General features: G+C 42.4%; 2 protein-coding genes across 6 annotated transcripts; one reads left to right on the top strand and one right to left on the bottom strand.

The window, feature by feature from the left end:
- The first annotated feature begins 3,054 nt into the window (after positions 1 to 3,054).
- On the top strand, positions 3,055 to 17,958 carry PTHLH (parathyroid hormone like hormone). Of its 5 annotated transcripts, none has more exons than XM_070370060.1 (6): positions 3,055 to 3,286; positions 5,462 to 5,697; positions 6,036 to 6,050; positions 6,226 to 6,348; positions 12,791 to 13,213; positions 17,484 to 17,958. In XM_070370060.1, exons 4-6 carry the CDS (start codon positions 6,248 to 6,250, stop codon positions 17,491 to 17,493), a joined length of 534 nt encoding a protein of 177 aa, XP_070226161.1. In that variant the 5' UTR covers positions 3,055 to 3,286; positions 5,462 to 5,697; positions 6,036 to 6,050; positions 6,226 to 6,247; the 3' UTR covers positions 17,494 to 17,958. The 5 variants fall into 5 exon arrangements, with proteins under 5 accessions (XP_070226161.1, XP_070226158.1, XP_070226162.1 ...); XM_070370057.1 differs by having other exon boundaries at positions 5,462 to 5,713; XM_070370059.1 differs by lacking the exon at positions 3,055 to 3,286 and adding an exon at positions 4,406 to 4,428 and having other exon boundaries at positions 5,462 to 5,713.
- A 1,660-nt stretch (positions 17,959 to 19,618) lies between these two features.
- Positions 19,619 to 19,937, bottom strand: LOC102273168 (cytochrome c oxidase subunit 7A2, mitochondrial). The gene has a single exon (XM_005902461.2). It carries the CDS (start codon positions 19,896 to 19,898, stop codon positions 19,647 to 19,649), a length of 252 nt encoding a protein of 83 aa, XP_005902523.1. The 5' UTR covers positions 19,899 to 19,937; the 3' UTR covers positions 19,619 to 19,646.
- Between the last annotated feature and the right edge of the window lie 1,056 nt (positions 19,938 to 20,993).

Below are 20,993 nucleotides of genomic sequence, written 5' to 3'. Positions count from 1 at the left end.
CGGGGGTCTGCGCCTCGCCGGGACCGCCCAGGACGCACGTCAAGGCGCCTTAACCACCATGGACAGCTCACTGGCTTCCCTCGGCCTGCGCGGAGCCGCTTGCGAGCTCCGCGGGAGCCACTGGAGAGGTTGCTTTCTACATGCTGGAGAGATGCCATGTGTTTCACGGTCTACACTCCCCGCGATCGCCAAATGCGACCACCGATCAACTATATATTGACAGAGTGGGCTTCAAGAATCAATAACCTGTCTCTTTGCCCTCACATCAGGCCTTTTAAGGTGCCACCGGATACTAAGAATCCGACGGAGAATTGGCAGAGAACTTTGTTCCACGTCCCTTTGTTTCCTCCCCGGAGCCCGCGCCGTCCCTCTCCCCGCCTTGGCTTTGCCGATCATGTTAAATGAAATAAAGCAGACGGGCTCCCCGGCTCCGGGAGCGCGGAGCCGAACGGACGTTCGGGAGGCGGGCCCGAGGACAGCGAGTCCCGGGGGCTCCAGAAGGAGGGATCGAGCCTGCACACCCCTCTGGGGACCGGCCCTGGACGCGGACGGGCCGGAGGTGGAGTATAGCCGCCCCACCCTCTGTCCCCCACCCCCACTGGGAATTTACTGCCACTGTCCGCCAGGGTCTGATGTCAAGTTTGAGTCATCGATTGCCCAGGAGGGAGAAGGGAGGGGACAGCCTGCTAGGGGGCGTTTCGCTGGTGCCTCCGACCCTGTGCTCGGGACACACTGTTCCCGACGCTTTCTTTTTTCCCCGGCAGCAGGAAGCAGGGCCCTTCTGGGAGGAGGGACCGTCTCTATAACGCGTGCGAAGCCACGCAGTCAACCCAGAGGGATGGGAGCGCGAAGGCCTGGGTGCTACCGCCGCGGACAGAAGGATTCTGTGCGGCCATCGAAGTCCAGATGCTGAGGGAGAGACGCCTGAAAACCCAACGAACGTAGCTACACCCGCCGGGGGGCTCCCAGGCCTCTAAACTTTCCATCAGGTCTACGGTCCCCGGGTACCGTATACGCAAGGGTGACCTAAGTCTGCAGTGGCAGGTGGGGACTGATAAAAATCGTCCTGTCGTGTCACGCTTCTTCCAAGACCCGGGACTCCAACCACAAGGCGACATAGGCTTCCCCTTCCTGCACCCAGAGCACAACAATCAGGCCTGAAAACCCGGGAGAGGAAGCGCGCAGGTTTCAAGTCTGCCTTATTTCTGACAGGAATCCCAGAAAGAGGAGGGAGTGTCCAAAGACGTAATCACAAGCTCAAGCGAAATACGCACAGCACCCCCTCGAAGGGTGGGAGGCCAAATACCATTTCTGCCCGTGCGGATGGGCTCCCGTTCGGTGCTGCCTTGGGGAGAGCCTGAGAGCTGGCCCAGTATGCAGGGGTGAGGGGTGGTGTTAGGAATGTGAACTGCTTCCGAAGTCCCGGCGACTCCAGACAGCAGGGCTCAGATGGTAAGAAAAGATGACTTTGCTCACAGAGGAGCTGGGTCCGGGCCAGGAAGACTGTGTGGCAGGCCCGAGATCAGTTTCAGACGGAGAGGTTGTCACCTGAGCCATGTGGGACTCGGAACTCTCCTTGTGGTGTCCAAGTCCAGAACTGCCTGCTTCTGGGAGCCGGAACTGGGCCCAGCCAGGGGCATTTAGCGAGCATCAGTCCAAGAGAGCAGGACTCTCGCACTACACAACCATTTTCTCTCTCCCCGTGTCTCTCTCTTTCTCTCTCCCACACAGTCTCCATCCCTAGCTGGAAGACTCTTTCTCATTCACGTTTTGATGGTCGTGGGTTTGGGAGGTTGCACCAGTACTTGATCTTGGAGAACTTGTCAGAGAACCCCTTTCTTACAGACCTGCTCATCTCACATTGGCTTGCGCCCTCTGGGAAAACTGCCTTACCCATGAGCTTTCTGGTCCTGTCTGGGGAAAGCTGAACATTGCCCAAAAAGTAGGGAAAGACCAGGAAGGTGTGAGACCCACTTTGCCAATAAGAGAAACCCATCAGCTTGATGGTGTCTAGGCACTTCTCTCTGAGGCAGCCCTCTCCCTGCCATCAGCCAGTCCTGTTCTTATAAAGACAGCCTAGTTTGAGTCCTATCCTCATCTATAAAGAGATTTAGTAATAAAACACACCCTTTCCTACCCCTCTTGGGGATTTAAAGGCATTACTTTAAACTTTCCTCTAGGTTCTTGCTACCTAGAGGTCAGATCTCAAATCCTAATCCAGGCCATAGTTCAAAGTGATTTGAACCATGTTCTAGTGTGATCAAATGATAATTTTACTTGAGCTAATTATGCAAACTTCTTTATGCAAACAAAGAGAGAAAAGAAAGGATGCATTGTGTTGTTCAGTTTCATAGGATTTGAGAGCTATAACTTGGAAATTGGCAAATGTTAAATTTGCATGTTTATTGGTAATAAGAAGGGAATTTCTGAGCCCAGGTGCACTTTTAAAGAGTTTAAGCTACCTTTTTTTCATTTGAATGTTTATTTGTTTGCTTGTTTGAACCTGGGAGGAAAAATGGAAGAAAGATAAGGAAGCTAAACATAAATGCTAGAGGTTTTTTCCCCTAAATTGCAAGAGAAGATATCTCTAGAGATAGACACCAACTGGTTATGTAAACACGAATTTAAGAGTAAAAGAGCACTTAGAAATTTAGAACATCTCTTTTTAAAATTGGGATATTATGTTGCCATTGGAGATGGGAAGATGGAAGTCTGGGGCTTGCTCATGGGCTAGGCATTCATGTAGGTGTAGGTCTCACAAGCTAAACCGTCTTCACATGGCAAGGCATCAGATTAAAGTCTGGACTTCAAATCCTCCTTTGCTAAGGTGCATTTATGTGATACAAGGCCTAAGCAAACATTCAGGCTCTGTTGGCACATCTTCTATTCCTAAGCCTTAAAAAAAAAAAAAAAAAGCCAGTAGTGTGGAGTCATCTCATTTACAGTCATGTGTCTTCAGCATTACCATAAAGGTTATTCAATTATATTGGGAACTAGATTATGATGTCAGAAAAATATCCTTCTCAGAAAGGTATATATTGAGGGTATATTTGAAGAGAATCTCAACTCTGAGTGATACACAGGGCTGCTTTAGAAGACGGACCTGCTTTCTAATAATTGCCTTGAGTGAGAACAGAAGTCTCCTTACAGGAAATTTTTAATTCATTTAAGACTTAATTTTACTTTTTTGAAGAACAAAACAAAAAAATTATTTCTGGAAGAGACTGCTGCAAAGATCTCCCTCCTTTGGCCAGAGAAGCAGAGAAGACTGTAAATCAAGGAAAAGGTAAAGTAATAAATTATGAGGAAAGCTTTGGTATTCCAAGTATATAAAGACTATTTATTTTTCCTGTGTCTATATTTTCTTTTTTTGTAGAGGAGAGGAAATTCTAAAAATATTTGATAGATGTTTTGCCATTAACACCAGAAAAGTGTTGGGGGTGGGGGGAGAGGGAGGGAGGTCAATTTTGTTTAATTAGTAGAAAAAGCAACATAAATCAAAGCAGTCTATTGAGGCCAGTCTTTAATTTATAATGTTATGAGAATATAATGAATTTATTTACAGCATAAGTGATTTAATATTTTCAATCTGATTTTTGTTTTAACCTTTTATTGGGAGAGGGTTGACTTTTTAAAGCCTGGATAGTTTGAAACTTGGCTAAGCACCTCTGGGTTTTTTATTGTGGAAGCAAATATTATCATTTTAATGTTAAACAACTTGCAAGTATTAAATAGCTCATTTGTGATTTACTTTTTTACAGATTTCCCCCCCTTCAGATCTAACGATTACATTAAGGCTTCTGCGTCCTTTTGGAAAGAATTTATTATAAATCAGAAAGTGTTAGATGTTCAAAGATTAACATTTCTGAGTGCTGATACTTCATCTTTTCATGCCTTGCAAACAGGTCTAACATTTAGAAATTCTTAAACGTTCAAGGGAAGTTGTGGAAATTCCCAGTTTTTTTTTTAAGCTGGAGGAAGCCAAGTTGTTTTTTTTTTTTTTTTAAGTGTGAAGTTTAAAGCAATCAAATGAGGGAGATAGCAGCTTCTGAGAAGGGGTGACACCCACCCAACTTAAGTAGCAAATGTTTGATAAAGCTAGTTAGCTGGCAGCTGATGGTGGGGAAACGGAGCAGAGATTAAAGAGGGTCAGTGAGAGGGCGCTATTTCACCCAAACTTGGTGAAATTTGTGGAGCATCAGCCAGAAAGCCAGGCGTGATAAAGGTCAGGCTCAAATCATCTCACATCTCTTAAGTCACACTAGCCTTCTACAGAGTATTGAAACCTACCAGTGGGATTGTCTGTCTCGAAGACAAACATCTCTTGAATGGTTCCCAACCACTCGGGTTCATTTCCGAAAGATAGAACTGAGTCCGTTGGGCGGGCGTTCACATCCGCTGCAAGCCCTCCCTAGACGATACTGCCCGGTAATTCAGAGCAGTCCTTCTTCCCCGCCCAGCAGTTTAAGGAAGAACCCCCTGCTTTCCCTTCGCTTCTCCGAGGCATAGCGGCTTAGAGCAATAGTCCCGCTGCTTCTGCGGGCTGAAGCGACATGGATAGACATACTAGAATATGTAACAGGGGACGCGGGAGGGGGGTGCGGGGAACATTAGGTTATCGGCGGGGAAAGGGTGGGTTCGACTCCTGACGCTCGTGTGCGCTCCGCAGGAGTGTCGGTCCCCCTCCGCAATTCAAAACGGGGTCTCCATCCTGTGAGCCGGCTTGCTTGGACGGGCTCCAGAAGTCCTCAGCTGTACTGAGACACTTAGAAATGCCATCTCGACCTGAAGTCTGAAACCATTTTTACCATTCTAAGCGAAGGATTCCCCCATCCTTAGCCAAGGCTCCCCACTCAGCTTCTTCCAGGAAAGGACCTGGGAGGAGGGTTCCCACCGCTCTTCCCGAGCCCCCCAGGCGGGCTTAGGGCTCCTGTAAGGCACTGGCCCGAGGCCCGCGACCTCCCCGCCGAGGATGCCGGGCGCCCGGGCTCTCCGCCCCGGCTCCTCGGCCTCTTCCTTGCCGACCGCCCCCGGCGGCCCGGGCGCCCGCGCGTCCCGCGGGACTCGGCTGCAGCTGCGCGCCGGGGGTCGTGGCTGCCCCCGGGAGGTCCGCACGCCCTCAGGACTTGCGCTGGCTGATCCGCCGAGGAGTCCCGGGCCGGAGGGACCGGGCGGGAACGTGCGGATCCGCCCCCGGTCCCGGGACAGCGCGGCGGGGCCAGCGCTCCGGGGTGGGGCTCGGCCGAGCTCGGGGCAGCGCCGGGGGCCGCGGGGCTGGGGTGGGAGAGGGGCGCCCGGCCGCCGGCGGGACGTTCCCAGCTCTGGGCTCCCCTCGGCTCGCTCGGGCCCAGCTGGGCCCGCTCGGGTCGCCGCCCCCGCCCCCCGCGCGCCCGCGCCCTCTCTCGGCCCGCGCGCGTTCCTAGGGCGCCACCTCTTTGCGACTTGCTCTCTTCTCCGGCAGGTTTCCCTGAGAGCGTGTGAACATTGCCCAGCTCGGCTTTCAACTCGCTTCCAACCTGCACCGCCCGGCCAGCATGCCTCCCCGGCCGTGAAGCGGGGCCGCCGCCGCCCCTCTGCGCCGCTGGTAACCCGCCCTCGCCGCCACCTGGCCCTCCTGATAGACGACACACGCACTTAAAACTTGTTCTCAGGGTGTGTGGAGTCAACTTTCCGGAAGCAACCAGCCCACCAGAGGAGGTAGACAGACAGCTAGGTATATATATGCGGGTCTCGCTACAAGTGGCTCTGGAACAAGCCGGCCTAGTTCGCAAAGAAGCTGACTTCGGAGCGGGAAACTTCCTTCTGTTTTTTAGAAAGGAGTTTGCCCTGCTCCCCGAACCCCGGATACTGCCGGCCAGATTAATTAGACATTGCTATGGGAGACGTGTAAACACGTTGCTCATCATTGATACGTATATAAAACCATTTCATTTCGGTTATTATTTCGGAGGAGGCGCCTCTGATTTTTTCTTTTCTTCCCCTTTTTTCGGTCCCTTTTTTGCCTGTGTGGTGTGGAAAAAACACGGTTGGAGTAGCTGATTCCTAAATAAGTAAGTGCCGGGAGACTCCAGTGAAAGTTTTTTTTTTTTTTTTTTTTTGCAACTTGGGAGATGCCCTTGAAGTGGAAGAAGCTCTCTAAGAGCAGGCTGAAGGGGGGCAGCGGGGTTGTGCGGGGAGATGGAGGTGCCAGACTGACACTTTGGGCCCCTTTCCTCTCCGTTGCAGGTCCCCAGAGCGAGAGGATACGATGCTGTGGAGGCTAGTTCAGCAATGGAGCGTCGCAGTGTTCCTGCTGAGCTACTCGGTGCCCTCCTGCGGGCGCTCGGTGGAGGAGCTCGGCCGCCGACTGTAAGTGCCCGATCCTCCCCAGGGCGCCGGGTGAGGGCTGGGGAGGCCAAAGGGAGAGGTCACCAGGCTGGGGCGCTGCCGGGGGCCCTCCGCGGTCATGATGCTCTTCGCCCGGCTTATAGAGCGGCAAGATCCGCTACCTGCCCGGACCTGAGCCCGGGTCCTCAAAGCCGGCGGGAGAACAGGGTAAAACCTCAGCGGGAGACAGGCAAAAGACAACTTTCATGTGTTTCCATGAGCGGGTGCGATTTACTGATTCTCCTCTAGCAAAATCTCTTCTACTGAGAGAAAAGGGTTATTTTCAGAACCTGGGAAGATTCTGAAACCCTGAGGACTGCAAAAAGCTTAAGAACTCGCAGGAAGCTGAGGTATCCAGGCGGCATACGTCTGTGTGTGCACTTGTATACGTACACACTGAATGTGGGTGGCAGGTTTTGTGTGAAAAGCAAAAACTTTACATCTAATTTTATTATGAATGACATAATTTTAAGCATATAAAACGGACCACATTACATAATGTAGGCATATTATATAATGAAGTAGTAACAACTTTGCAATGGCACAACTCCAACATCGGTATTGATACGGTTTAAGAACGCTGGAGTGCTCGGTTCCAAAATGAGTATTAGGCGTGGAAGCTTTTTCTCCCCCTTGAAATTATTGCTAACAGCTCTTTAATCTGCAGTCAAATATTTGCATTGTAGACGGAAAATCTGTTATCTTGGCATTCTCCTTTGGTGATTCTTTAAGGATAATTTTGACTTTAATCATACATCAAAGCTCACCAGAGAAATAGCACCATGTTGTGTGACTGAAAAGTTGGAAAAGTGGGAAAGTAACACTAGCTTCATAATCCGTTGGGCCCAGCAGTTTATGAATGTATGTAATACCATCTTTGGGTGATCTTTAAGCTGTACTCTCAGTGTCCAGGATGGGAAAACCAGAAAGTTTGAGAACTGAGACGAGTTTGCCTCTGGTGAAGGAATTAAGGGGAACTTTTACAATAACAATAAAAATAGCAATATCTAATATTTACAATCAGGTTCCCGGTGCTTCCTTGTAAATTCCCAAGGGTGTACCAAAAGGCAACTTTTTATATGTGCCCTTGGTCTATTATTATTAAAGCAGAAAATCCTTAAATGAAATTATCTTAGACATGTCTGAACCTTGGCACCGAAATGAAAATCTATTATGAATCTCCTAAGGCAAATTGTGTAGAACGTTGTACTGAAGATAAAGCTGCATTGTATTCTTCAAATTAAGATATTGCTGATGTATTTCTGGAAATTGTCTTCAGATTATTTGCTCATTTTGAGACTCATATTTAATTCAGTTATGTAAAATCCATATATAAATATAAATGAAGCCTAAAATTTTAAAAGCACTCTTAAATACTGTATTTATTTGGCCACGAAATACTGTCTTGGAACAGAGCCAATTTTTTTTTCTTTACAGTTGCTTAAGAAATACCTGTTTTCTCTTTTGAGAAACAGTAAATCGACCATGATTAAATCTACAGTTATGGCATTAAAATGGTGCTAAGTTAGTTCTAGAGGCTATTTTTAACTCTTTCCTTGTTGCACCTTGCAAAATACACATCAGAAACCACTTAGCAGCCAGAGTCTCTGTTATAGTTTTGTTTGTGGGTGAAATATAATATTGCAGTTAAACACTCACACTCAGCACATGGTTATAAAACTACCACAAAACATTCTTATAGTTAATGGCTAATAGATCATCACATTACAGCCATGGTTTTTCATGGAGGCTGAAATCATCAGCAGATAAACCTGTTTCATCAAATTATTACAGCCAAATGGAGTTCTTTTAAAAAAAACAAGTCATTTATTTTTGCATTATTGCCAAGTAACAGTACATTTTTGTGTGCTAGACAAAACATTAGTCTGCTATTACAATAAATCAGCATAGTATCTTAAAAGAAATTTTAACATATAATCAAATCATATTACCCCCCAATTACTTTTCACACCAAGTATTAGGAAAACTGCTTTAGACGTTTGCTAAAAAAGGGCTAACTTTTAAAGGAGAGGAAACTACTACAACAGTAACAAGTCCCAGGCCATGGCAATATAAGTTGTGAATCTTCTGGACCTGTGAGTCTAAAAGGACTTTACTCAGTGAGGCTGTGTTAGTTTCTCAGTCGTGTCCGACTCTTTGCGATCCCATGGACTATAGTCCACCAGGCTCCTCTGTCCATGGGATTTCCTAGGCATGAATACTGGAGTAGGTTGCCAGGTTGAAGATCTCCAGGGGATCTTCCCAACCCAGTGATCAAACCTGGTTCTGCTGGATTGCAGGCGGATTCTTTACCATCTGAGCCACTAGTTGGAGACCTATGGACATTCTCGTCCAGATGAACAGGGCTTTTGGCAGGTGACAGTCTCTGTGTTTGCGTTAGAGAGAGAACCCCAGCAGATTCAGAAACCTAAAACATCACTGACTGATGTGCTTAGGAGCCAGACTGGGTCTCTTCCACTTAATGAAAAGCATAACTTCTGACTGAGTCATTTGGGTTGGAAGGGACTTCTGATGAGTCATCTTAACTCTAACACCCTGACCCTGACTCTTCCATGGACCACAGAACTTTTCTTCTCAAACCCAGACTCCTTCCTCTTAGGAGCCTAGCATCAGCATGAGCATGCTGCCTCTTCCTATGCTGAAAAAAGGAATTCCCATCACTTCAGCTACTCCCTGTGTTCCTTGAGAGCTCCTTAGAAATTTAATCTTCTTCCCCAAAAAGTCCCTAGAGAGTGATTTTTAAAGACAGAAAAGCTATATTTTGACTGAATTTAGAGGTTAAGCATTTCCTTCACATTTTTTCATTTTTAAAAATAATAATCAAAGGAAACTGTGAACGCAGGACACCTGTTTTTCCATGTTGGGGATGTAATAAATACCATGTGGACCACTGTGCTATATAATGTGTACAGATATTCAAAGTAACAGACTATTATTGAAGCCATATTTACAACTTAAGGACTTCAGAATTATCTAAAGTGAAAGCCTCCTTCTTGGAAGGAATTGCCCACCACCTGTGTACATCTAGTTTGTACATGCTAGTCATTTACTTTTGGCTCAGTTAATGTCTTATTTGGAAAATAAATAGAACACTCCATGGACCTGATTCCTTGTTGACAGTATAGATACTATGCTATTCCTGATCCTCTAATGCAGTTGCTCAACCAGAAAGTTATTCTTCATGATATTTTGAATGTAGAAGTCTTTGAACTAGTAAGTAAATTATGCTACAGCATTTCAGATTTGGCATTTAAGAAAATCTGTATTTTCTACTATATTAATAATTACCCACCAGAGGCAGAATGAAGCTTTGTACCTCAGCAAGAGATGTACTATTTTAAACTAGACAAAGTTGTACCATATTGTAGGCTTTTTGTAAAACAGAAGGATAGAATGCTCACTCCATTTCCCCATGAGAACCATCCTGGGAAAGTGAAGTGCCCGAGCTAGGAAGGCACTGTGACTCACACGACAGGCTAGCCAGGATGACAGGCATATGTGCCAGTCAGAGGAGGCATGAGCAATGGAGAATTGATTAGAACAGACCAACTATTAAAAGTCTGGCTTCAAGGTAAGCTAGAATGGGCTGTGTTATACATTTGGAGAGCAATACAGATGAGTGGCTATCTGCCAGGAATTGAGAATGTAATAAAAGCTCCAAATAGTAAAAATGATCACGTGTAAGAACTTCTTTTTAACTTGACATTTTGCTAAGAGATACTTATGAAAGTGTAATACTTATGAAACATGTAAGTGTATTGGTCCTGTTCTTTAAAACCATTATTAGACTATATAAATCTATTGTAGCAAAGCCTCCATGTAGGTCACTAAAAGTTTCCAGGATACTAACTATTGCCACAAAGTAAGTGAATTTTAATCTGGTCACATGTGGCACCTTCCAAAAGGAAGAGAGACTCCTTCATGCCTCATTTAAGCCAGGCTCCTGTTAAATTCCTTTCCATTAAGTCATGTCTTTTTTGCACAAGCTACATGGCTTAAAGTCAGTGCACACAACTAAAATGCTGAAAGAGCTGGTATTCTGGCTATAACGTCTGAGACATAATGACAGTTTCCGTGGTTTCCTCTTCTTGGACTGACAATATAACTAGACAGTCTGTTGTTCCCTCAGTGACAATCCAGACTCTAGAAATCCCGGTTCTTTATTTTGGTGATGAAAATGTACTTGGGACAACAAGCTCAGTCTTCTAGGAAATGGATAAATTGCTATTTGCCCATTGCCATGGTTCCTAACACAGACTCTTTATTCTATGCCCTTCCCTTCTAGTTTCCTCAATATACACGTCAGTAAGAGAAAGGGTTGGGGAAGTTGGAAAACAATCTTGGTTTTAGAATCAGAAGACATCATCTTTGGAGTGCCCTGGTTCTGCCTGTTATCATGTGAAGTGAAGTGAAGTCGCTCAGTCGTGTCTGATTCTTTGCAACCCCATGGACACCAGGCTCCGTCCATGGGATTTTCTAGGCAAGAGTACTGGAGTGGGTTGCCATTTCCCTTCTCCAGGGAATCTTCCTGACCCAGGGATCGAACCCAGGTCTCCCGCATTGTAGACAGATGCTTTACCATCTGAGCTACCAGGGAAGTAGCAAGTGTGAAGCCTTTAATCTCTGAACTTCACTTTCCCCATCTGTAAAATGAAGAGTTTTGTTTATTCTCATATTTCTCTGAAGAGTTAAATAAGTTGTATCAATGAAAGTAATAAGAGACCAGATAAATCTATCATTGTGTTGGGGAGGGAAAATACACAGGATCCAGCCCTGTGAAATGCCTTCAGAAACTTTTGAAAATGAGCCACTTTGGAGGGTTATTTCAATGGTAGAAATTCAAGTTATGTGAAGCGTGGTTGTAGCAGATATAATATGACTGCTTCATGTATGTAATCCTTAAATTTGGTTAATACATACAGAATAATAAAAGAATACATGAATGGACGTTTAAGCAAGAGTCAGGGTGTGATCTAAAAAGACTGATAGAAAATTATTCTTTTCACTCTATTTTCATTAGAGTGTTGTTTAATAGAAAAACCACTTCATATTTTTGCCCAGAGATATTTCTAGGACAAAGAACAAATAGAAAATGGAATTTCTTAATTAAGCCCTAAGGATAATACATTTGAAATTCTAAATTAAAAAGAAAAATGATGCACAGAGGAAATAGAATGATCTCACTTAAACACACAAAGACAGCCATTTTAAAGAGACCACCCACTACTTTACAGAAAAATATGCATGCTCTGACAGTTGGCCTTCATATATAGGTTCTTGGTAGCCTATAGTCTACTATCAATCATGTCCAAATTCAGTGTGTTAGTCAGGTGGTTTCCTAGACAGACTTCACAGCTCACTTCATCCTTCAGACTTTGTTTGCTTTTACTAGTAGAGCTTGCTGTTCTTTGAGATTCAATATTATTATTATTTTCTTAAGTGGGGATCAGTGTATGTGCATGTACGCCTGCTCGTGCACATGTATGCACACTCGCTCATGCACATGTATGCCTGGAGTGAGTACTTCGGGGAAATCAGCCACCTTTTTGTTTCCCAGACTAGGATGCTTTATTTCCCCAGTTCAGTTCAGTCGCTCAGTCGTGTCCAACTCTTTGCGACCCCATGAATCGAGCACGCCAGGCCTCCCTGTCCATCACCAACTCCCAGAGTTCACTCAGACTCACGTCCATCGAGTCAGTGATGCCATCCAGCCATCTCATCCTCTGTCGTCCCCTTCTCCTCTTGCCCCCAATCCCTCCCAGCATCAGAGTCTTTTCCAATGAGTCAACTCTTTGCATGAGGTGGCCAAAGTACTGGAGTTTCAGCTTTAGCATCATTCCCTCCAAAGAAATCCCAGGGCTCATCTCCTTCAGAATGGACGAGTTGGATCTCCTTGCAGTCCAAGGGACTCTCAAGAGTCTTCTCCAACACCACAGTTCAAAAGCATCAATTCTTTGGCGCTCAGCTTTCTTCACAGTCCAACTCTCATATCCATACATGACCACTGGAAAAACCATAGCATAGCAACACAGCTCCAAAAACCATGAAAAGAAGCTCAGTGGTTTCTGTCCATATTTTTGAAACAATGATGCTTAATATTTTAAATTGAGAAGAGAGTATAGACATTGCAGAATCTGATCTTTTTAAAAAGATGGGGCCTCAGGGGCCCAAGAATGTTCATGTTCTCAGCAAGGTCACTGACCTGGGGAGCAGCACAGATGGGACTTAAGCTGAAGCCTCCTAAAGGCGGGCTCTTCCCTTCCCGTCTCTCCCTTCCCTGCGCAGCCAGCTTGGCTTGTGGGACCAACTAGACCATTCAAAGGCTTTCCCCAGGTCTTTGTGGTCTTGGTCAGATTTTAAACTGTCACTGTCTTCTTCCTCTCCTGCTCTTTTCTCTCTACAGCAAAAGGGCTGTGTCTGAGCACCAGCTCCTCCATGACAAGGGGAAGTCCATCCAAGACTTACGGCGTCGGTTCTTCCTCCACCATCTGATCGCGGAAATCCACACAGCCGAAATCAGAGCTACCTCGGAGGTGTCCCCCAACTCCAAGCCTGCTCCCAACACCAAGAACCACCCCGTCCGATTTGGGTCTGATGATGAGGGCAAATACCTGACTCAGGAAACTAACAAGGTGGAGACATACAAAGAGCAGCCACTGAAGACGCCCGGCAAGAAAAAGAAAAGCAAGCCTGGAAAACGCAAGGAGCAGGAAAAGAAGAAACGGCGAACTCGGTCGGCCTGGCTGACCTCGGACGTGGCTGGGACTGGGCTGGAAGAGGACTACCTATCTGACATCTCCGCAACATCGCTGGAGCTCAACTCACGGTAACCAGCTTCCTGGCCCCTAGCCCCTCCTCGGTGTCCCAAGTACAGTGTGGAGACTCCATTCTACCCTGGCTTGCACAGACCTAGAATCTCCTATCTGTGCCTCGGTCCATCACGCCACGCTTTAAAAAGCTTACAAAACCAAGATGGCTCAGAATATTGCCGTGTCCTCCAAGCCCCTCAACACACAAGGGGTTTAATCACTCGCTTCTTTCTCCACCAGCAAACCCCAAAACCAATCCTTTAATACTCTACTAACAACTTTTATCTTTTTCCTCAAGCTTTAGAAGCTTGTGCACTTTAACCATTTGTTAGAGAACTGTATTTATTTACCCCACTCTTATACCAAGTCGAACTTTATAATTATTTTTCTTTTTTTCTTTCTTTTTTTTTTCCCTTCAAGGGGGGGGAAAAAAAGAAGGCTTTGATATGATCTACAAACACTACAGAAAAATATCCTACCATGAACAAATAAACTTATTTAATTAAAAATTAAATTTATTTTCATGTGATTAAATTTAAATTTTTACACACAAACTTTGAATTTACTTAATTGAATTTAACTCTGTTTTCTACCAGTTCATGAAACAAAAATCATGATTTCTGAAAATTTCTAAGTAAAGATTGGGAAGGATGTAAGTTTTTCTTAGGTACCTATTTGTCCACTGACAAGTTGAGATACTTTCTATAGGGTTTTGTAGTAGGAATAATAAAACCACATCTATGTGGCTTGTTTATCCTTAGCTCGCAGCTGTTCACATTCACAAACTTTGGAGTCAGAAACCCTTAGGTTCAAGTCTTGGGTCTGAATTTATTGACATTCACAACCTTAGTCTTTCAAGACAGATTTCCTCTTCTGTAAAATGAAGATGGTACTTGTGCCAACCTCAGTGGGTCAGGTGAAGATTAAATGAGATTACATGGGTTAAAGGCCTGTCATAGAGTAAATACTCAGTAAATTGCAGCTCCTTATTGTTTACGTGCTTTGAGATTTCATTCTGGCTCTATCATCCATTCATCCATCTCTCTATCTAAGTATGCATGTTTCTGTGAGGCAAAAAGGGGGTAAGTATTCATCTCAGTTTAGAATACGATTTGAAAACCAAATCTTCCACAGGTAAAGCAACTGAGCAGACCTGGCAACGGGGAGTGGTGGTGCTCAGAACTGGCTTCACTTCCTGTCTTGACACTTAGGCCAGCACTGTGCTGGTGCTGCTCTTTACCTCTGCATTTCCGCTGACGGGATCTTTTCGTTTTTTACTTTCCAGTACAGCCCTCTGTGGGGTTTAAAAAAGAAAGGGGGAAACAACACAAGGATGCATTCTATGCAGCTAACGATCTTGCTATTTAAGGAGTCCCCTGTCACTTCTCCAGTCCTTTCCTCTGACTGGTAAAGACTGGATAACAGCATGATGTTTCAAAGGGGATATTTGAGTTTAAATTGACAAAACCCATCATTCAAAAGCATATAAAATGATAATGACATCGGCTAAATAGTGCAGCTTTAGTAATCAATGGACAGTGGCACTAGAAGAGTCTTTAGCCCAGTGAGTGATCTATTCTGCAAATACCTAATGAATATATAAGGGATAACAAACTATAAATCTTGGCTTAATGCACACATTCAATGTATTTTTAGATATGATCCTAATTGTACATATTTATAACTAATTCAAGGGCTTTATTGCCAAAATCTACTTTTATCCATTTTGTATACATACATAAACAGAAGTAGAAATATGTTTTAATTAATTCTATTCATTTAAAATTTGCAATGCGCTTAAGTATCTGGAGAATTGAAAGTCAGCCCTTGTCAGTTCATATCCCCAAACTGTCTCTAAGTTAAAGTAGATTTACTAAAAAGTAGGCAGTGCCCAATCAAATCCACACCTATGACTGAAAGAAATAGAATGCTTCTGCCTCTCCTTTCTGTTCCCTGGTTCTGAGAGATGTTCGTGGAAGGCACTTTATGTTTGGCAGCCAATGTTGGCATTCTCTCACTGCAGTCCAACAGAGGCGTAGGCAAGAGTGGGGAAATTCAGGAGTGTACTGATGAGAACATGTGGGACCATGCAAATGTTGTCGTCCAGATAGAATCTTTTCAGAATAACCATTTTAAAGTTTTATAAGTAACTCACCTTTTATTAACATCCTCTCTTCAGTCTCCTTGCATTAATGCGATGAGCTCAGAGATCTAATGATACGGCAACCATGAACTTTATTATAATAGGTAATAGTGGTGGTATTTCTTAAGAGAAACTATTGAGCCTACACTGTATGGATCCTCTTACATGAACCATTCAGTGGAAAATATACAGGTTTAAATTTTGGAGATTATATTTTAGAATTTTTGACATTGCACGTGAGATGTCCAGATAGAGTGGGACTCATATAATTTACCTTGGTAAACACTGATGTAAAAAAAAATGAAAGCTTTTAAGCACTCAGAAGAGCTCTAAAGTGTTGTCATACTCATATGAGTAATACGCTTATACATATACTTTTAGGTCATGGTATATATTTTACCTGACTATCCCACTACATGCCTTTGTCAAAGGGAAATCAGAGAAGGAAGGATAACAAACAAACTGGCCGGGCAGGGTGAAATATAATTAAAAGATCTTTTCCTTGGTCCTTTAATGTATTTCCTTTTTCTTTCCTTCTGAGGAATAAATTGTTCAAGAGGCTATTCATTCCCTCCTTGCTTGTGTTACTCTTAAATACAATTCACTAGATGCCATTTAGTACCAAAACATTTTATAATCAGTACAATACCCAAATGATTGAGTTTGACAGTTGCCTTTCAGACTTTATTCATAACATCCATCCATATCTGCCCACCATTTAAAAACTTTAATAGTAAACTATTTTTTTCCTCTGTTACTAGGAGCTGTTTTCTCATTCCAAACAAAATTCTTGAAGAGGTTGATTCCTTAAGACGTTAAAACACTCTAAATGCTAAACTTGCTTTTCATTCTTCAAGCTGCACATACAATTCCTAAATTGTCAAGAGTTTGCTTTTGGGTAGGTCACACCGTCATGCAGGTCTGACATGTAAAATTCTGGCTGTTAATGCAGTGATGCAGCCAACAGCTTCCATTCCGTAGCTTTTGTTCCTAGTTGTTCCATAGTTGGTTCCTTTGACACCAGTAGGTATTCCCTAAAATAGACCACACACAGAGAAGAAAAAAGCAGAGAGAGAAGCAGAGAAAAATCCGCCAGCAATGTAGGAGACCCGGGTTCAATCCCTGGGTCAGGAAGATCCCCTGGAGAAGGAGATGGCTTCTCCACTCCAGTGTTCTTGCCTGGAGAATTCCATGGACAGAGGCGCCTGGCAAGCTACAGTCCATGGGGTCACAAAGAAGTGCACACAACTGAACAACTAAGCACACACATCTGAAAATACTGTCATTATAGTGCTTAGAAGGGTTAGAAAACATGTCAGTCCCAAGTGGAAACTTATTCTGGGTAGTAAAACAAACACAGTGATGTGAAATATTGCTATTTTGTACTTTTGAATTAATAGATTCCTATTCTCTAATTTAAAATAGGCTTTCCCAATTTCGAACGTAAGATCCAGTCAAAAAACTAGCAGCAATTCTATCTTAGTTTTGGCTTCAAAAACAAAAATCCAAAAATAATTTTATTCATTAGTATTTAAGAACAGCTAAAGAAGGACAGATATCCTCATCCTCAAATCATCAGCCAAACATACTTTAATTACTCATCCTTCTAACATTTACCCCAAATCACACACTCAACCCTCACAACAGCCCATTAATCTGAGTAAGAGATTGGCCAAATGAGAACCTGAAAAGAATAAGCAACCTTGGCATCACCTCTGTCGGGCATCCGTGGGGAATAAACTTCTAAGCAAGGTGTATTTAATGATGGATAACACAACCTGGCCTTATTCTGAATTCTCAGATGTGTCCCTCCTCTTCCCAAACTTGCCAGTTAGCAGCTTTGGAAAATTCTCAAAGGGTGTCCTTTTCCTGACAGAGTATAATTAGAAATGCAGACCCATTTTCCTTTCTGTATTACATTGATCATTAGATCAGATTAAAGAGCCTGCCTCTAGCAGAGGGTTCTGGAGAGTTGGGTAGATCCCACAGGCACCTTTTGGAAAGATATTTACAAGAAGTCCCCTAAATCAGTTTTCATTGTGTTTCTATGTTCATTAATTTACATCTTTGTTTTATGTCTCTTCATTTATAAGGAAAATTAACCTGTTTTCTCCTCTTCTTTTTTTGCTTCTTTCTCTTTGCAGGAGGCATTGAATTTTTCAGCAGAGACCTTCAGAAGACGTATTGCAGGATTCTGTAATAATGAACATGTGGAAAGTATTAGAAATATTTATTGTCTGTAAATATTGTAAATGCATTGGAATAAAACTGTCTCCCCCATTGCTCTATGAAACTGCACATTGGTTATTGTGAATATTTTTTTTTTTTTTGCCAAGGCTAATCCAATTATTATTATCACATTTACCATAATTTATTTTGTCAACTGATGTATTTATTTTGTAAATGTATCTTGGTGCTGCTGAATTTCTATATTTTTTGTAACATAATGCACTTTAGATATACATATCAAGTATGTTGATAAATGACACAATAAAGTGTCTTTATTTTGTGGTTGATCTTAATGAATGCCTAAATATAATTATCCAAACTGATTTTCCTCTGTGCATGTAAAAATAGCAGTATTTTAAATTTGTAAAGAATGTCTAATAAAATATAATCTAAATTACATCATGACTCAAAAGGTGAATTATATATATATATATCCTTTAAGATTTCTAGTAGAAGGAACATGATGTAATTTTTAACTGTATTTGAATATGGTCTTAAGTTTAATATGTCTATATTGGTACAAATTCCAACATTTTCACATTAGCTTTTAGTTTAAAACCACTTAAAATGTGGTTTTAATTATTTTGTCCAATATTTAAGTTCAATTCAGTGGAATGGCTGAGTTATCTAGACATCATTTTATGAAGTACATCCAATTTAAAGTGAAGAGTGGAGAGGGCAGAGAAAAGTCAGGAGAAAAAAATTAAAGAAACTTAGTCCAAAGAGTTAGCCAGAGCTGAAAAACAGGGAGAGAGGAAGTCAGGAACTTTAAGGCCAGGGGTAATTTTACCCAATGTAAGGTTTAATTTGAGAGAGCTTGCCCCTATTGGTCAATAATAAGAGCTGCTTGAGAATTCTACCTGGGTTAACCTTTCCACCAGTAGATGAAGAGAGACTCAAGTTTGGGAGATAGATATGTGGCAATTCAAAGAGCCTTCACTGGTGAAGATGTCTTTCCTGGGACATCCCTCTTCCAGGGACCATGGTTGCAAACAGCACATATGTAATACCACATGCAATCCCCTTTCCATTTTGCATATCATCTTGGTTGTTCCTACTTCTATTTTCAAATGAAAACACAAATACATTCTTTCCATAGAATCTTTTTCTTTGCATCTGAGAACTAATCAGTGAAGAAACAACACAGCGAAACAAAAGGCCTACAGGAAGTCATTTGCTTAGGCTCAGTATCACGTTAAGAATCTGTTAGATGTTTGGGGGATACCCAGAAAGTTCTAAATGCCCCAAAGACACTCTCTCCAGTGGGTAGAGAATACATACATGTACATGAAATAACTAAAATGCTGTATTCAAGAAACTGAGATAATCCAAAATTCTAAGAACTTTTAAAAACAGGGGGGAACCACATAGGGAGAGATTAGTCTGAGCTGGATATGAATAGGATAATGTTTCTGGGAGGAATATTCTAACACTGAACTTATTCATAATTTCACTTGAGGCTCACAGCCTTCAAAACAGGACCCATCTTACTATTTTGGGTAAGAATGTTGAACCAAGGACTTCCCTGTGGTCCAGTGGTTAAGACTTTGCCTTCCAATGCAAGGGGTGCATGTTTGATACCTGATTGGCGAGCTAAAGTCCCACATTCCTCGTGGCCAAAATACCAAAACATAAAACAGAAGCAGTATTGTAACAAATTCAACAAAGACTTTAAAAATGGTCTACATCCAAAATAAATTTTTAAAAATTATTTGAAAATTTAAAAAAGAATGTTGAACACATGTTAGTAAGCAAACAAGAGAGTTTGTGCTTATCTTCAATCATGAATTTGTTGGATATTTGTAAGGAATATGCAGATGTTAAGACCAATACACTAAACCTGTCTAAAGCAACTAGCTTGGAAAGTCTTAAAACCAGATATAATTAAACTTTTTCAAAATTCTGTCTGAAACTCTAAATTGTTTTTTCATGGTAAAGACTGCTTTATTGGTGGCAGCTAATACAAGTCAATAAATATTGATCCCCAAAGAACTCGGTTATGTATCAGATTACTGGTCCACAGAGAGCTGAATTTCCATTCAGCTGAACCAACTGATTGCTGGGAGGATAAACTCAAGTCAATCCTGCTTCTTGGGAAATGAAGCCACAGCCAGTTCATACATGGCACATGCCGTTCCACCAACTGTAAGAATCATGGTGGCTCTATACAGGAAGGCATCAGCTATCCCACCCTTCAGATGCACTGGAATTCCATTATCCTCCTGAAACAGCTTTTGTTTCTCTGGAACCTTATTTTCAAACTGCCTGCGTGAAGCACTACTTATGGTCCTCTTAGCAATCTGATGGAGAGCCAGAAGATTCCGTAGCATCTTGGCTCAGTTACTGCTCACCAACCGCGACAACTGACCACCAGCTGAAACTCTAAATCTTAAGACTGCACCAAATCCTTATGTTATTCACATGAAAAGTGTTTTTTAAACACTAATTTGGTAAATACCTGGACATTATGGCAGGGAAACATCAGATTCAAATCATATTTAAGCTTTTCTTCACAAATAGTCTATTCCTGAAAAATACAGGCAGAATTGATAGTTATCAGTTCTGATCAAAATATTATTAATGCATTTATTACCTTCAGTCATATCTTCGGTCTTCAGGCAGTGATAAGGAGTAAAATCACAGCATAAGTGATGGAATGGGATTATGAAAGAAGCAAAAAAATTCCTTTAGTGGAAAAAAGTCATTTTTTGATATTGTTATTTCCTACGAAAGAAAAACTAAAATATATAATTTAGGATAATAAGTGTTTGAATGTAAATAAAGTCTTAGCAAATTATAGTCTAAGTGAACATGGTTCACGCTTGACCTAAGTAATGTTTTAAATAAAGGCTAGTTGGACTAAGTATTCAGAAATTAAAAAATGAAACCGAATTTACTAACTTGCTACTGCCTTCCTCAAATTTTATTCAGACAGAAATTTGATATTTAATTAGACTCCTAATACACATTTATGGACATTGGGGAGTCCAATTACAAAAGACAAGAGTGGAACTTATGTGTGAAGACCTTATTCCTTTCCTCTCTGTTTTCTTAGTCGCTTTTGTAAAACAGGTGCAGAACTATATTAAGGGATGAACCCAAATCAGTGTGGACATTATTGGTTCTGAAAACATTATAAAATCATTATTGGTATCTCCCTTTCTTGTTACAAAAATTAGTTGGGAATGGAGGCAGCATCAATCTGTAAAATATAGAGAAACTGAAGCTTTTCTTAGGAGAAAGCATAATCACATACCTTGATGGTTAAGAGTTTAATTTTAACTTCCCATTACCTAACCTTAGTACCTATTGAGCAAAGTAGCTATTTAACTTTCTATAACTACCATACAAGGACAAAGGGAAGGAATCTTTTTAAAATTCAAAAAGTTCTTTAATATACCATGTATAGTGGACCCAACCAGAAG

Source organism: Bos mutus, chromosome 5, assembly GCF_027580195.1.
Source record: "Bos mutus isolate GX-2022 chromosome 5, NWIPB_WYAK_1.1, whole genome shotgun sequence".
NCBI classification, from domain to species: domain Eukaryota; kingdom Metazoa; phylum Chordata; class Mammalia; order Artiodactyla; family Bovidae; genus Bos; species Bos mutus.
This window is presented reverse-complemented; position numbering and strand designations above follow the sequence as displayed.

Excerpts from the sequence above, each read along its gene's own strand:
- LOC102273168 (XM_005902461.2), bottom strand. The coding sequence starts at position 19,898 with ATGCTACGGAATCTTCTGGCTCTCCATCAGATTGCTAAGAGGACCATA.
- PTHLH (XM_070370060.1), top strand. The coding sequence starts at position 6,248 with ATGCTGTGGAGGCTAGTTCAGCAATGGAGCGTCGCAGTGTTCCTGCTG. Across the intron at positions 6,349-12,790 it reads GAGGAGCTCGGCCGCCGACT|CAAAAGGGCTGTGTCTGAGC; the intron begins GTAAGTGCCCGA and ends TTCTCTCTACAG.